We start from the raw sequence: 12171 nt of genomic DNA on the forward strand, positions 1-12171 counted from the left end.
GTATAAATTTATTATAAAGTGCGAAACAACTATGCTCAGTTAGCAGAGTTATAGAATAATATATACAATTACATAAGAGCGCACTATTGCTAACTAGTATCAGAAAGGCAAAGATAACATACAAAAATAAAACGCCTCTTTTTTTTTTGTTCTTTTTAACACGAAAACCACAGATTTGAGTTATAAGAGTGAAGAAAATACTTTTTACTATGTCAGTCGGGTCCATGTATGCTCATGTTTGATGTGTATGCTGTTCATTTGCAACTTTATTATAGGTCTACCAGTTTTCCAGACCCAGGTCAGAAACCGCTCATTTCAGGTGCATTCGATTTAGTTTGGGATAATTCAGTTTGGCCCTGCTTAGACTGCTGCCCTGCGACCCGGCCCCGGATAAGCGGAAGATGATGCTATGCTATGCTAATTCAGTTTGGTTCATGGTTTCAGGGAAACGTGTCTAAATCAAGAACAGCTTGTGTTGTGTTGACTTATATGTTTGACTGTAGGTGAAGGGTATATATACGAGTATTTACCACCAGAATGATAAGTTGCATGTTTGTGGAAAGGGCTCCTCTTTGCATTTTATGTGTGCTTCTCTGACACTGCTGAGGGAAAGGTTCCCCTAGTGACAGAGTCTCTTATTACATATATAGGTGAAGACTGTCCATAGCTAAAATGATTCTCTGCTCCTGGTGTGGTCATAACGGCCTTATGGCTGGTTGTCTCCCTATCCATACAGTCTACTTCCCTCCGCCGCTTGGAAGTGAGACTGGTCTGATGTTGTGCTTTGTGTTTAAAGCGTTTTTTAGACTTTCTTTGCTGCATCTCTGACGGGGAAAGTGAAAAGAAAGTGTCAGTGCTGGAGGATGACTTTGGAGCTTTCGTTTTAGATTTTGTTCTGTGGTTCTGATAGTGTCCATCGCTGTTTATTTGAAGTGGATTTTCCTTCTTGGACACCGCCGAGATGTAGTCACTGATGTCCTCCCATTCCTCGTGCTTGAACTCCATTGTCTCTGTTGAGAAATTGCCCAGGGATCCAGATGATGCTTTGCTCTCTGTGTCCGGGCTATATTGGGCCTCCTCCTCCTCTGTTTTGATGGCGTGCTTTTTCAGAGTTAGGCCTTGGTCATAGGTTGTTGGGGTTTTCGGGACTCTGTCCTCACAGCCGTATCCCTTACCTAATGTGTCCTGGTGTTTTTTTTCATGGCTCTTCTTGGTCGCGAGGTAAAGAAAGCGCTGGGGGCAGAAGGAGCAGCGAAACCGTTTCTCTGTGCTGGAGCTGCGGGCAGAGTTGTCAAAGCAGGAGCCGTCTTCCATGCAGCTCTTGCACACGTAGTCCCTGCTGTCCTCAGCCGTTCCACAGCTGGAGCTGGGGGTTTCCCCGGGGGGACAGTGCTTCCCACAGGTACGACAGAAAGTCGGATGGCAGCCAATGACGTGCGCTCGCAGGCCAGATGCAGTGATGAAGTTACTTGCGCAGATGTCACAGGAGTACGTTGTTTTTTGGCTGCTGTCCCTAAGACGTCGTTTCATCTCTGCGCCCTGGACAGAGACGCTCTCGTCATCGCGTTTACGTGACTTTGTCAGGTAGTCTGCCCTGGGCTCCGACGCTGCTGACGATGTCATGGCGTAACGGAAACGATGCCTCTCTTTCCTTCGTTTGGATCGCAGTTTCTTGCCCTTCTTCTTTGATTTGTAAGAGTAGTAGGGACGCCAGAGCTTGTCAGCGGTGTCACGGTCTGTGAGGTCATCACATGGCTCTGGCTCAATAACAGAGGAGACTTCTGTCCTGAAGCGGAGGCTGGGGATGTCCACACTGCCCCCTGCAGGCTGCACCTGGCCCTGGCCCACACCGCTCTCCTCTTCCTGCCTCCAGCAACTTTTTTTCCTCTTCCTGGGAAACAGCTTGGAGCCTTTTATCCTCCGTCGGATGATAGCCTCATTGCCAATTTTCACTGTGATCTGGCAAAGGGGCAGAACGTGACCATCCACAGAGGGACCTGGACACGCAGGCTTGGCAATGTACATTTCAGTTTTCCCGCCTGTTGTCTTGCTAGGCGCCAGGCTCTCAGCCCCAGTTAGAAAAAGCTGACTGGTCATGGCTTCGATTCTTTGTGCTGCCGCTGAACATAGCCTGTTCAGAGAGCTGGGCGGGTTCATTTCTAAGAATGGCACAGTGTGACTGTTGCCCTCTGAACTGCTAAATGTTTGGAATGCTCCTCCTCCGTAGTCCAATGCAGGAGAACCTCCACCTGCCTGCGTGGTGGCCCTGGGGGTTGTATAGCTATAAGGTGGCCCGTTGTGTTCTGAGTCCTGGCTATCTGCGCATGTGTCCTGGTCACGGGGCTGATCAAACATGATGCGTGGCATTTCTGATGCTACTGCCTTTGGGGTAGCCATGAATGTCACGGGCATTGACAGCAAGGCAGCATCGTTGTTGCTCATTGCGCCGCCATCCTCTAGTGGCGGAATGGGAGAACTGTAGCCCAGGGGTGCCTGTTCACTGTCTCCCATTCCGCCGGAGTATGTCTGACTATAGGTCTTATACCGTCTCTTTCTAAACTTCATTGGTAGAAGCCTGTAGAGTTTGATGGGGTAAACACTGCCCTTAAATCCACCGTTTGCTGACTTCTTATTTACAGACAATCTGGGGTCGATTCCGTGGAAGGCCTTCTGGTGGTTCTTCAGGATGTAGTATGTCATGAAGGTCTCTAAACAAAATATACACTGGTAGCGTCGCTCACCTGTGTGCCAGATCTCATGCTTGGTGCGATACTCGGCCAGGGCGAACACTTTGTTGCAGTAGTGACAGGGGTATGCCCTTTGCCAGGAGTGCACGTTCTCGTGACGCTTCAGGCTTGACAGGGTCACGTAGGCCCGTTTACACACACTGCAGTTGTAGACCCTCTGGCCTCCACCAGGTTTCACTAGTCTATCGACAGACTGCTTTGTTTTCGATGCAGGGTTCATTTGAAGACCGGTTGGAGGAACAGGGTCAGGAAGTTCAGGAGAAGGCAGCTGGACATCAGGTACAGTATTGCCAATGCATGGCATTTTGTCAGAATGGAAGTCCACTCTGGCCTCTTTGTCCTGGGAGTCATGCACAGGCGAGCCCCTCTGTACTTTTGGGCACACCGCCTCGTGGTTCCGCAATCGCTTCAAGTGCATGAACTTCCTGCAGCAAAACTTGCAAAACAAATGACTGACAAACCTTTTGTTGTGCATTTCCGTGTGTACGGTCAAGAGAGCTTTTTTGGTGAATATCTCTGGACAGTGCTCACAGCCAAAGACTGATATGCTGTCTTCTGTGTGGGGTGAAAGAGGGGGCGGCTCCAGATCGGTGTAGCCATTATCAGCGGCTAGCGGCAGGTCATTGGCTGTGCCTGTGTGCACATCGGTCTGTGGCCATAATGATGGTGGTGTCAGAACAGGTGGTACAGAGGCCTTCGTTAATGCCGGGCTGCCCACGGTTAGCTGCATGGGCTCCTGGGCTAATGCCAGTGTGGGACGTGCACTTTTACTCAGCGCAGCTCGCAGTCTGTGGCGCTTTTTGAGTGGGACACTGTTCCTGCTGGCCAGCAGCCTTGGTTGGAACTGAGTGGGCTTGGTGGCATTGTTGTTGTCCCTCTGGCTGGCATCTGTGCACTCTGGGGACCTGGGCGCCTGGCTGGCATCTATGCGGTCTGGGGACTTGGGCCCCTGGCTGACAACGGCGTAGGAGTGCTCAGACAGGGCCTGCAAGGGCTCATTGTTCATCGCAAGGAGGCAGGGAGCAGGGGAGTCCACTGGAGTCTGTTCACGGTCAGACGGTGACCGTTCTCCGCGGTGCAGGTCTAGTGGGGTGAAGAGGTGGTTGCCAGGACCCACCTGAGTGATAGAGAATGCATTGGTGATCCGTGGGCCTCTGGCATCGTCCGGCTCCACTGGCCTGGAGCCCTCTTTATTTGATTTACAGGGTCCTTGGGGCTTAGCGTAGCCCATGGCCGTTAAAGGGTTGGTTAAGGTCTGGTTCTGTGGCCAGCCTAAGCCCTGCCTCTCTTGTTCCGCCAGTTTCTCCAAAAAGGGAATTCCTAGTCTTTTTCCAGCAGCTACCAAGCATCTGGTTTCCTCCGTGTCAGCCAGGGGTGTAGCCTTGGAGCAATAGATGAAGTTGAGGATGCTGGCAAATACCTCAGACCTCAGGTCCATGAGCTCCAGCACCTGGCTGGAGGTCCAAGCCTCGAGGGAGGTGAAGGCGCTCCGGAAGTATCCGCTGCCGGCGGCCAGGATGTTCCGATGGGCTCGGAACTTCACATCCTCCACCACGATGGTGATGTCGCAGAAGAGACCCTGAGAACGTTGCTCATTGAGCCTGCTGAGGAGAGCCTGGGGATGGGAGCTGTCCATCAGGCCCTGGGTGCAGGGAGACACCACAGTCATCTGTGGAGAGGACATAAAGGAAACAGGCTTTCAAACTGGATCCGGAACGTGGTCATCCCATTGCTCATGCACATGTTTATATTCAACATTTAAATATGAACACATTTCATTCCTCCGTGATCTTCTGACGTGTTCCGGTAGACATGAAACTGATACTTACAATTGTTTGATGTTAGTATTTTATTATTTTATATTTAGCGGGGTTTTGCCTACAGCTTTTCAATGGTAAAACTAAATAATTCAGGGAGAATGTGTGTAACATGAATTACAGTTTTTTACAATCCCTGGCACCCAGTTCTCAGTACTCTTTCAAAACTCTTCACATAGTGAGGACAACAGCAGTCCATCTGGGCTAAAGTGTGGATCATTTTGCAATGCTTTGGCTAAAATGCATTGAATGACAAGAAAAAGACAATGAGTTTGACTTTTGACTACATCTTTCAAATTGATTATTTTCTCACTCAGACACAACCACCACCTAAACACTATGGGCCTACAGGCAAATTTGCACGTTTACATACTCTTTTCAAAACTGTTAAATTTAAGTTCAGAACCTCAAAAATATACTCCATATAAAAATAATTTTATACTATTAAACCCGTAGACCAACCACAACTGATTCCCAGTGTAGCTGAACACGTTCCCAGGTGTTTGTCTTTCAATTTCATTACCATCTATACAAAAGGGGACATCTTAGGAATCATGTTGTACTGTATTGTAAACATGGACCCAGCCAGAGATAGAGAAGTGGCTGATAGAGGAAGAAGAGTGGCTGGGGGAGGAAGAGGAGTACGCGTGAGTGGTGGAAGAAGACTGAGAGGAAGATTAAGAGCTGTATTCTCAGATGAGATTAGGGCTACAATATATGATCCAATGTCCCTCCTGGAAACAATGAATGATGGATGCCTTGACATATCTGCAGAAGTTTGCCAAGGATGGACCGGGCATGCCCAAAGATTGTTTCCTAGGTATATTCCCCAAAATGTGGATGAGAACCTGTGTATAAATACAGAAGACAGGGTTGACTAGCGTTGCTACCGTATCTGTATTGGCAGGTGGTGTTTATACAAATTTTTGTATTTTGGAATCACCAAAAAATGACATAATACATACTGAAGCATATTGCATCATGTCTGATAAATTCCTGTAATGTAATGCTGTGAAGTCTGAACAGTACAGGTGTCATTCTTGGTTTTTAAAGAGATTTTAAAAAAGAAAACATTGTGTAATTAGACCTGTTGTTTTTTTAGGTCATTGTTTTATGAGTGACAAAGTGTGCTTGTTGGGTGACAACCTTTGCTAGTGTTCTGGAATAAATTGTTGATTTGACACATATCTTGGTAGTTTTAGTGCATTTTCGATGTGAAATTATGTGCTGCGCAAAGCTGAAAGTTGGTTAGGAGAACTGTGTGAAGAGTTTTATTAAAATGTACTTAAGTATTGAGAAATGGGTCCCAGAGATAAAAAAATAAAATAAAAAAATACTGAGTTGCTTAGAATGAGCAATGGCTTTGCTTGCATTTTGCGTACATTGATTTATCAAGAAAAATATTTCACAGTATTTGAAAATACCAAACCAGACATTGTCTCTTTGTCACACTAGATGGCAGTAGTTTAAGTGGATGAGGCTGGCATATCATGTCCTGAACAGTCCTGTGCTGACGTCCAGAAACATTTTCATGGGAACAGGCTGTGCTTATGTAACCCATATTCTGTGAAAAGTAGCAATATCACAAAGACATCCTCTGGGCACAAACCTTACAAAATAGTTACAATTCTCAGCATAAATGTTTGAATATACTGAAGATAAAAACAGAACTGACCTTTGATCGGATTCAACTCCTTATTTAAAGACAATCCGATTTCTAACAATGAAAAATGTACTCACACATTTAAATCCTGCCCTTAAAGACAGTTTCCCTAAGTTAAAATGTGAGCCTATATGGACATGAGCAGACCAACAGGATGATACTTTTTAATGCCTCTAGTTTAAGTGCCTTTATTTAGCTTTATAGTCAACATTCCATACTTCTGGAGAAATTGGAAATGTCCAGGAATAGGTTCACAAATAAGAAAGAAAATGGGGTAGTTCAATCAAATTCAAGACACATTCTGTTGGTTTCCTTACAGTGTAAACAGTGCATTTGTGGCTTGAATCCAAGTCTTAGCATGAATGTTAGCATGTTTTACAGCCACGAATGCACTGTTTACACTGTAAGGAAACCAACAGAATGTGTCTTGAATTTGATTGAACTACCCCTTTTTCTTTCTTATTTGTGAACCTATTCCTGGACATTTCTGAATAGTCCTGACTTTCTTTCCTGTTTCACAATTTCTCACGCTGGGAGGCACATCAAGGTGGAGCGACTACACTCCGGGAGTCTGCCACGCCATTTTCTCGATCAACACTGACTCAGCGTGCTTTAGTCAAGTGCCTGAAGCACAGTGACTCGTACCTGGAAACCGATACAGCTTGTTGAGTGAAAACTAGAGCGAGGCTTCTGAGTCACCCCGGATGTGGAGTCGCTCCCTATCTGCTTGGTGAAGTTACTTTGAACGGACATTCCAGCGTTGTACGGCCATGTTTGAGTCATGGGCCTGACGCACTGGCAGTAAATACATCAACACAACATATGTCGTCCTGTGGAGCACACTTGGCACAGGTATGTGGCAGTAATTTAGACGCAGAGATTGATTGTCCTCCCTGACTCATACATCCTTTCCGCCCCTAGCTGTGGTTCTTATATGTACTGGAGGAATGTTTTTCCTGCTTTTTACCCACACCCAGCAGAGTTCATAGGTTAAAGGACAAACAAACCCTTTCCCTATGATAAAGAATGGGCCACTGCACCGTGTTAAACGGCCACTGTGGAGAAACTCTGCTGGTTCCTGCTAAGACGCTTTGGCTCTTTTCAGGGCAGAATTCAGTAGCTAATCCAGTCCCTAATCACACATACACTGCCCAAACACACAGCTCACATACACACACACACACACAAGCTTGCCCCATCTGTTCCACTATAACCCGTTCCACTATTTTTGTGCGCACTACAGCCAAAAGCATGCATAGTCTGCCAATGGTTCTGCATGAGGTTCCATGAGACTTCACTATCTCATATCTTTCTGGCTAACCTAAGCGGAAATGACATGATCACTGCACATCCTCCCAGAGAGGTGTGCCTACATCCCTGTGTGGATTCGCTCTGAGGCAACAATTGGTATAATTTCTTTCTAACCAAATGGGTCTCGGGAAATATATTTATTTTAAGAGCAGATCTATAATATATTCCTCATGTAAAACAGCTTTCATTGTCGGACATTGATAATGTAATCACTGATGTCCAGGGCAGAGGATCAAATCCATCTGATGGTATAGTTGGGCTATCCTACAGCGACGTTGTTGCCATGCATATAGCAGGGCAGGGCATACAAATATCCTACAAAATGATTTCTGTCATTTCCAGTGGCATGGTGGCCATTTTATATTTTCTTCTTTATCCTCGATGTTGATGATATGTTCGGGTAAGCTAAAATGGCTGCCCATTCATGGGGTACCACTTTCAGATTGCTTTTGTTGGAAACAAATATGACCAGAGTATTTGAGAAGCCCTATTCATTTTAATAATCTACCTTTTCATTTTGGTCGATTACTGCGCTAGAAGCCTCTCTATTGCACCCCATGTTTATTTACCTACAGTGGATTACACTAAAGCCTAAATGTGTTTCAGTCCAATGACTAACTGTTAGATCTGTCTCAACGACACTAAGCATTGTGGACTACATATTACTCAGCAAAGGCAGGGAATTGTTTATTACGTAATAACAGAAATTACATAATTATAGAAACAATGCATCCAGCCCCAGGCCACAAACACTACATTTTGACCTAATGGGATATGGGACACTGTCTATATTAAAACCCCACCATATTTCCTTTTTTAATTTTTTTAATTTATCAACAATTATAATTTAATCTGTAACTGGCTGTATTTTAATTGTTTTAATAAAATCCTTGGTGTTGCTAGGGTTTTTCCCTCTGCGCCAGGATCACAATATGGCTGGGCGCTGACAGAAGAGCACACTCGCGTATCACTGAACAGCACAACCTCCCTTTCTGTCAGGCCTCTGTTGTCACGGCAACATGCTATGGCGCAGCACTTATTGGGGTTCCCGATAAATGCGCGGGGTAAAGCAGGCGATTGCATTAGCCGTCCGGGGATTTGTTGTGGTCCTCCCTCACTGCTAGCCCTGCTTCTCTGAGCACGGTGGAGCAGCTAGGCTCCAATCCACTGCAGTGGGGGGGCTCCACCATCCTTTGTCTCCGCTCTGGATGCGTGTTGGTTGCTGTGTGAGAGTCTGCAGCAGAAATGCAGCAGCCCGATGGACTGTTTCTCTCATCCCCTTACTGCAGACGATTGGCTTCAGCTTTGCTGGTGATTTGTTGTGGTTTGTGCTGCCCTCATTGCATTTTCATCTTGAAATTGCCTGCCTGTGTGCGCTTTGAGTTGATCATATGCAGTAAGGGCTGATTTGACCATTTAATTCACCTTGATGTGGTTTATTGTTTGTCCGCACATTGAGCGGAAACTTTGAATTTGTCATCAGCGTTAGTCTCTAAGCCGCACCCTAGTTCACTGTGCTTCAGGATATCATGCGATACGCATTTCAAAACCTAAAAATGAAAAGGTTTGGGAAACACAGCCTCGAAAACAAGCTGTCTAGTCAATCAGAGAGCAAAAATGTCATAGCAGAACCAACACTCAATGCAATATGTCTATTTCCGTTACAAGGAGGTTATAGATGGGGGGAAAACGTGCAGAACATACCTTGGTGAATCAGAAAACGATGCAGGCGAACATAGCGCAGTCTCCCTCCACTACATTTCATAGTCTCTACTGTACAGGAAGAAAACTGTTTTCGCGAAAGACGAAAGTAGACACTTTTTTCTAGCCTCGTCGCTGCTCAGCAGTACATTAGAGGCAGAGCTTTTGCTGTTGTCTTTCTTTCCTCCCCTCCCTCTCTCTTTCTACGCTGCTCGTTTCAGCTCCAATGTCCTTCGCCTCTCCCTGGTCCTGGGTGAGCACTCAGCACTTTCGCCCAGTACAGTTGCCCCCAATACTCTCCTGTCATACCCCAGATTCTCTGACCATTTGGCCAATGTAGGAGCCCGACACTGAGGTTTAAAAATAGCTAGACTAGACTACAGGTCTATAGCCTCAGTAACTGAAGCCCAGTGGTGTCTACTCTAAAGCCACCAAGCAGGAAGCGGCAACTTCAGAAGATGGTACGAGAGAGCCGTTCAGCGGCACATCACACCCCACTACTGGCTGCTTAACTGCTGGTTGGGTTTTGGTGATACAGATTCAGCCATACCGCCCACTGTCTAATTTCTTCTCGGGTTATATATCCTAAGCAGCATTCATTCGGCGTCTCGTAGTCTGAAAGCGACAGCGTACACTCCTAAACACGCTAGTTTCGTTTGATAGCGAGCACGACCAATGCAATATCTGTGACCACATTTCTCTCGCCGCCTGTGAACATGCAAAGTTAGACAGTGTGAGGACAAAACGTGGCAGGGAAAGGAGCAGGGGGAGAGGGTTGACAGAGGAGCTGCGCAGAGGCTGCTGATGGACGAGAGCACAGTGGGTTGCGTTCGTGCTGGCGTTGGAAAAGCATTCACATTTCAGTTAGTCCCATACCCCCGGGTGGGCCTCATGCCGTATTGTTAACTGCGCTGCTTTCACCAGTGTCGCACACATTTCCGTGATGATATTCATGCCCCTGTCGCCCGCTGCTCACTCTGCTTGATGTCAGTCTGCACATTCCAGGTCACATTGCTGTGCGTTTTGTGATCAGGAACGTGAGCTGTGTACCATTACGGACTAGCTCAGCCTGCCGCCAGCCCCCCCTTTGTGGTGCAGGCCAGCTCGGCTTGCTTTTTCCTGTTACCTGAGTGCACTCAAGGCCCCTGTCTGAGTTGGCTTGGAGAAGCGGTACACCAATTCTTGCAGCATACCGGCCCTCACACTTCTGGAAGCTGCTGCACTTTAGCATGACCTTGTTGTCAAGGCGACCGTCACAGAAAACAGTGCTACCTTACCAAAGCAGTGGGGAAGGTTCTGAACCAGTGTTTGGGTCACCACTGTCATTCCTCCATTATGTACTGTTGCTTCATGTCAGTTTCTCCTCTGGTCTTCTAGTATCCAAATCCTTCCCCCCTTTTTTATGTTTTGTAATCTTGCCTGCACAGTGGATTTTTGCTGGTGCTCTGCAGGGAAACAAAATACCCCCAAAAAATATTAAGCCTTCCCATCCTTTTCATGCAATGTGTTCTTTACAGCCTTCAGGAATCCAAATGCCTGCCTAGCAATTGTCTTATTCACCAAAAACACCAAGAATGTTTGTTGGTACTCAGAAACGTTTTGCAAAAAAAGAGTGCAGAAACAGCAGTAAATAACTGGACAACAGAGATTGTTCTGGACACAATTATTTGGGGAAATTTAAGAAATGAAAGCATCCAACCTGCAGAATTATTGTGGCTGTTCTTCACAATTTGTTTCTTTCACACCTCAATAATTGCTTGGAGATTCTTTCCTGTCAGACAAATCACATGTCAACAAATGTTTGATGTGACTTTACCATTTACTTTTCACATTTCATTCAGCATTCACCAAAAAAATGTCCCTTTCCTTCAACATTCTTATTGTTTGGCACATCCATCCATTAATGCACAGCAGCTGGGACATTTTCAAAACCGCAGCTAAGACAGACAGGCCTTTACCATATCATTCGCTCTTTTACCACTCACGGACCCAATACAGGGCCTAGATGGGAGGAATATTGATCAGCATGGAAACAGAGCCCATAGCACAAGCCTGACCAGGCCTTTTTCTCTCTCGGTCTCAGACCCAACACACACTGCGTACATAAACACACAGATCATTCCTGTTGCACTGACTTGTCCAAATCATGCATGCTTCGTAGCCAAGCAACACTTTTCCTCGGAGGGTCCAACGAGCTGTTACGTTGCGACAGACTCGAGCGGTCCCTGTGTGGAGGCCGTATGTGCGGGAGGGAGGTCTAACTTGCCAGCCCTAGGCCCCACTCTCTCTCCTGGCCTAGCCATAGGATTTACCTTCCATCTTCTCTTCCCGTGTGTGTCGGGCCCCTTCCTCCAGTCCACTCCCGCCGCCCCGGCCTTCCCTGGAGGCCCGATGAGGGGCTGACAGTGCTGCGTCACTCCTGCTGCATCATCCGCATGTGAAGAAGAGAAGTGGCGGCGGATGTGTTTCAGGGAGGTAAACAAGAGAGAGAGAGAGAGAGAGAGCGCGAGCTCTGCCCCAAACTTGCAGACCGAGTTCCTGGCTGGTGCGTTCTTGCAGGCCCAGGCGCTGTGGTATTCAGGAAGTGGAGCCAGAGACAGATCTTTTATTGTTACGTAATGATCAAACCCCCCCCCCCACTCCCCTCCCCAGCCCGGCCCAGTCGAAGAGGCGGTGTTTAGTAACTCAGGCTGCTAAAAGAGCTCAGTACCAGTCAGAGCCATGGGTGGAGGAGACCAATTCATTTCCATCTCCCCTTTTTCTATTTCTATTTCATTAGGAATTTGGACAGTTGATTGATTAAATGATTGATACATTTTTGCACGTTTTTGAAGCTACTGTATATGCATAAGAAAATTAACAAAAGGGAATAATAAATGTTCCTTGTCTCGTTTGCAAGGCTGCAATGTAAAGAGACATTTTATCAATAAAC

General features: G+C 46.6%; 1 protein-coding gene across 5 annotated transcripts; it reads right to left on the minus strand.

Annotated features, from left to right (window-relative positions):
- Nucleotides 1-424: 424 nt before the first annotated feature.
- On the minus strand, nucleotides 425-11860 carry zbtb38 (zinc finger and BTB domain containing 38). Of its 5 annotated transcripts, none has more exons than XM_010873478.4 (4): nucleotides 11552-11820; nucleotides 10939-11010; nucleotides 10517-10684; nucleotides 425-4416 (listed from the first exon to the last, which is right to left on the minus strand). In XM_010873478.4, exon 4 carries the CDS (start codon nucleotides 4414-4416, stop codon nucleotides 580-582), a length of 3837 nt encoding a protein of 1278 aa, XP_010871780.2. In that variant the 5' UTR covers nucleotides 10517-10684; nucleotides 10939-11010; nucleotides 11552-11820; the 3' UTR covers nucleotides 425-579. The 5 variants fall into 5 exon arrangements, with proteins under 5 accessions (XP_010871780.2, XP_010871771.2, XP_034149062.1 ...); XM_010873469.4 differs by having other exon boundaries at nucleotides 10366-10684; XM_034293171.1 differs by lacking the exon at nucleotides 10517-10684.
- Between the last annotated feature and the right edge of the window lie 311 nt (nucleotides 11861-12171).

This window comes from Esox lucius, chromosome 1, assembly GCF_011004845.1.
Source record: "Esox lucius isolate fEsoLuc1 chromosome 1, fEsoLuc1.pri, whole genome shotgun sequence".
Taxonomy (NCBI): domain Eukaryota; kingdom Metazoa; phylum Chordata; class Actinopteri; order Esociformes; family Esocidae; genus Esox; species Esox lucius.

Coding starts and splice junctions, on each gene's coding strand:
- zbtb38 (XM_010873469.4), bottom strand. CDS start 10,470: ATGCTAAAGTGCAGCAGCTTCCAGAAGTGTGAGGGCCGGTATGCTGCA. Junction 4,417..10,365: donor GGGGCCTTGAGTGCACTCAG/GTAACAGGAAAA, acceptor TCCTCTCCACAG/ATGACTGTGGTGTCTCCCTG.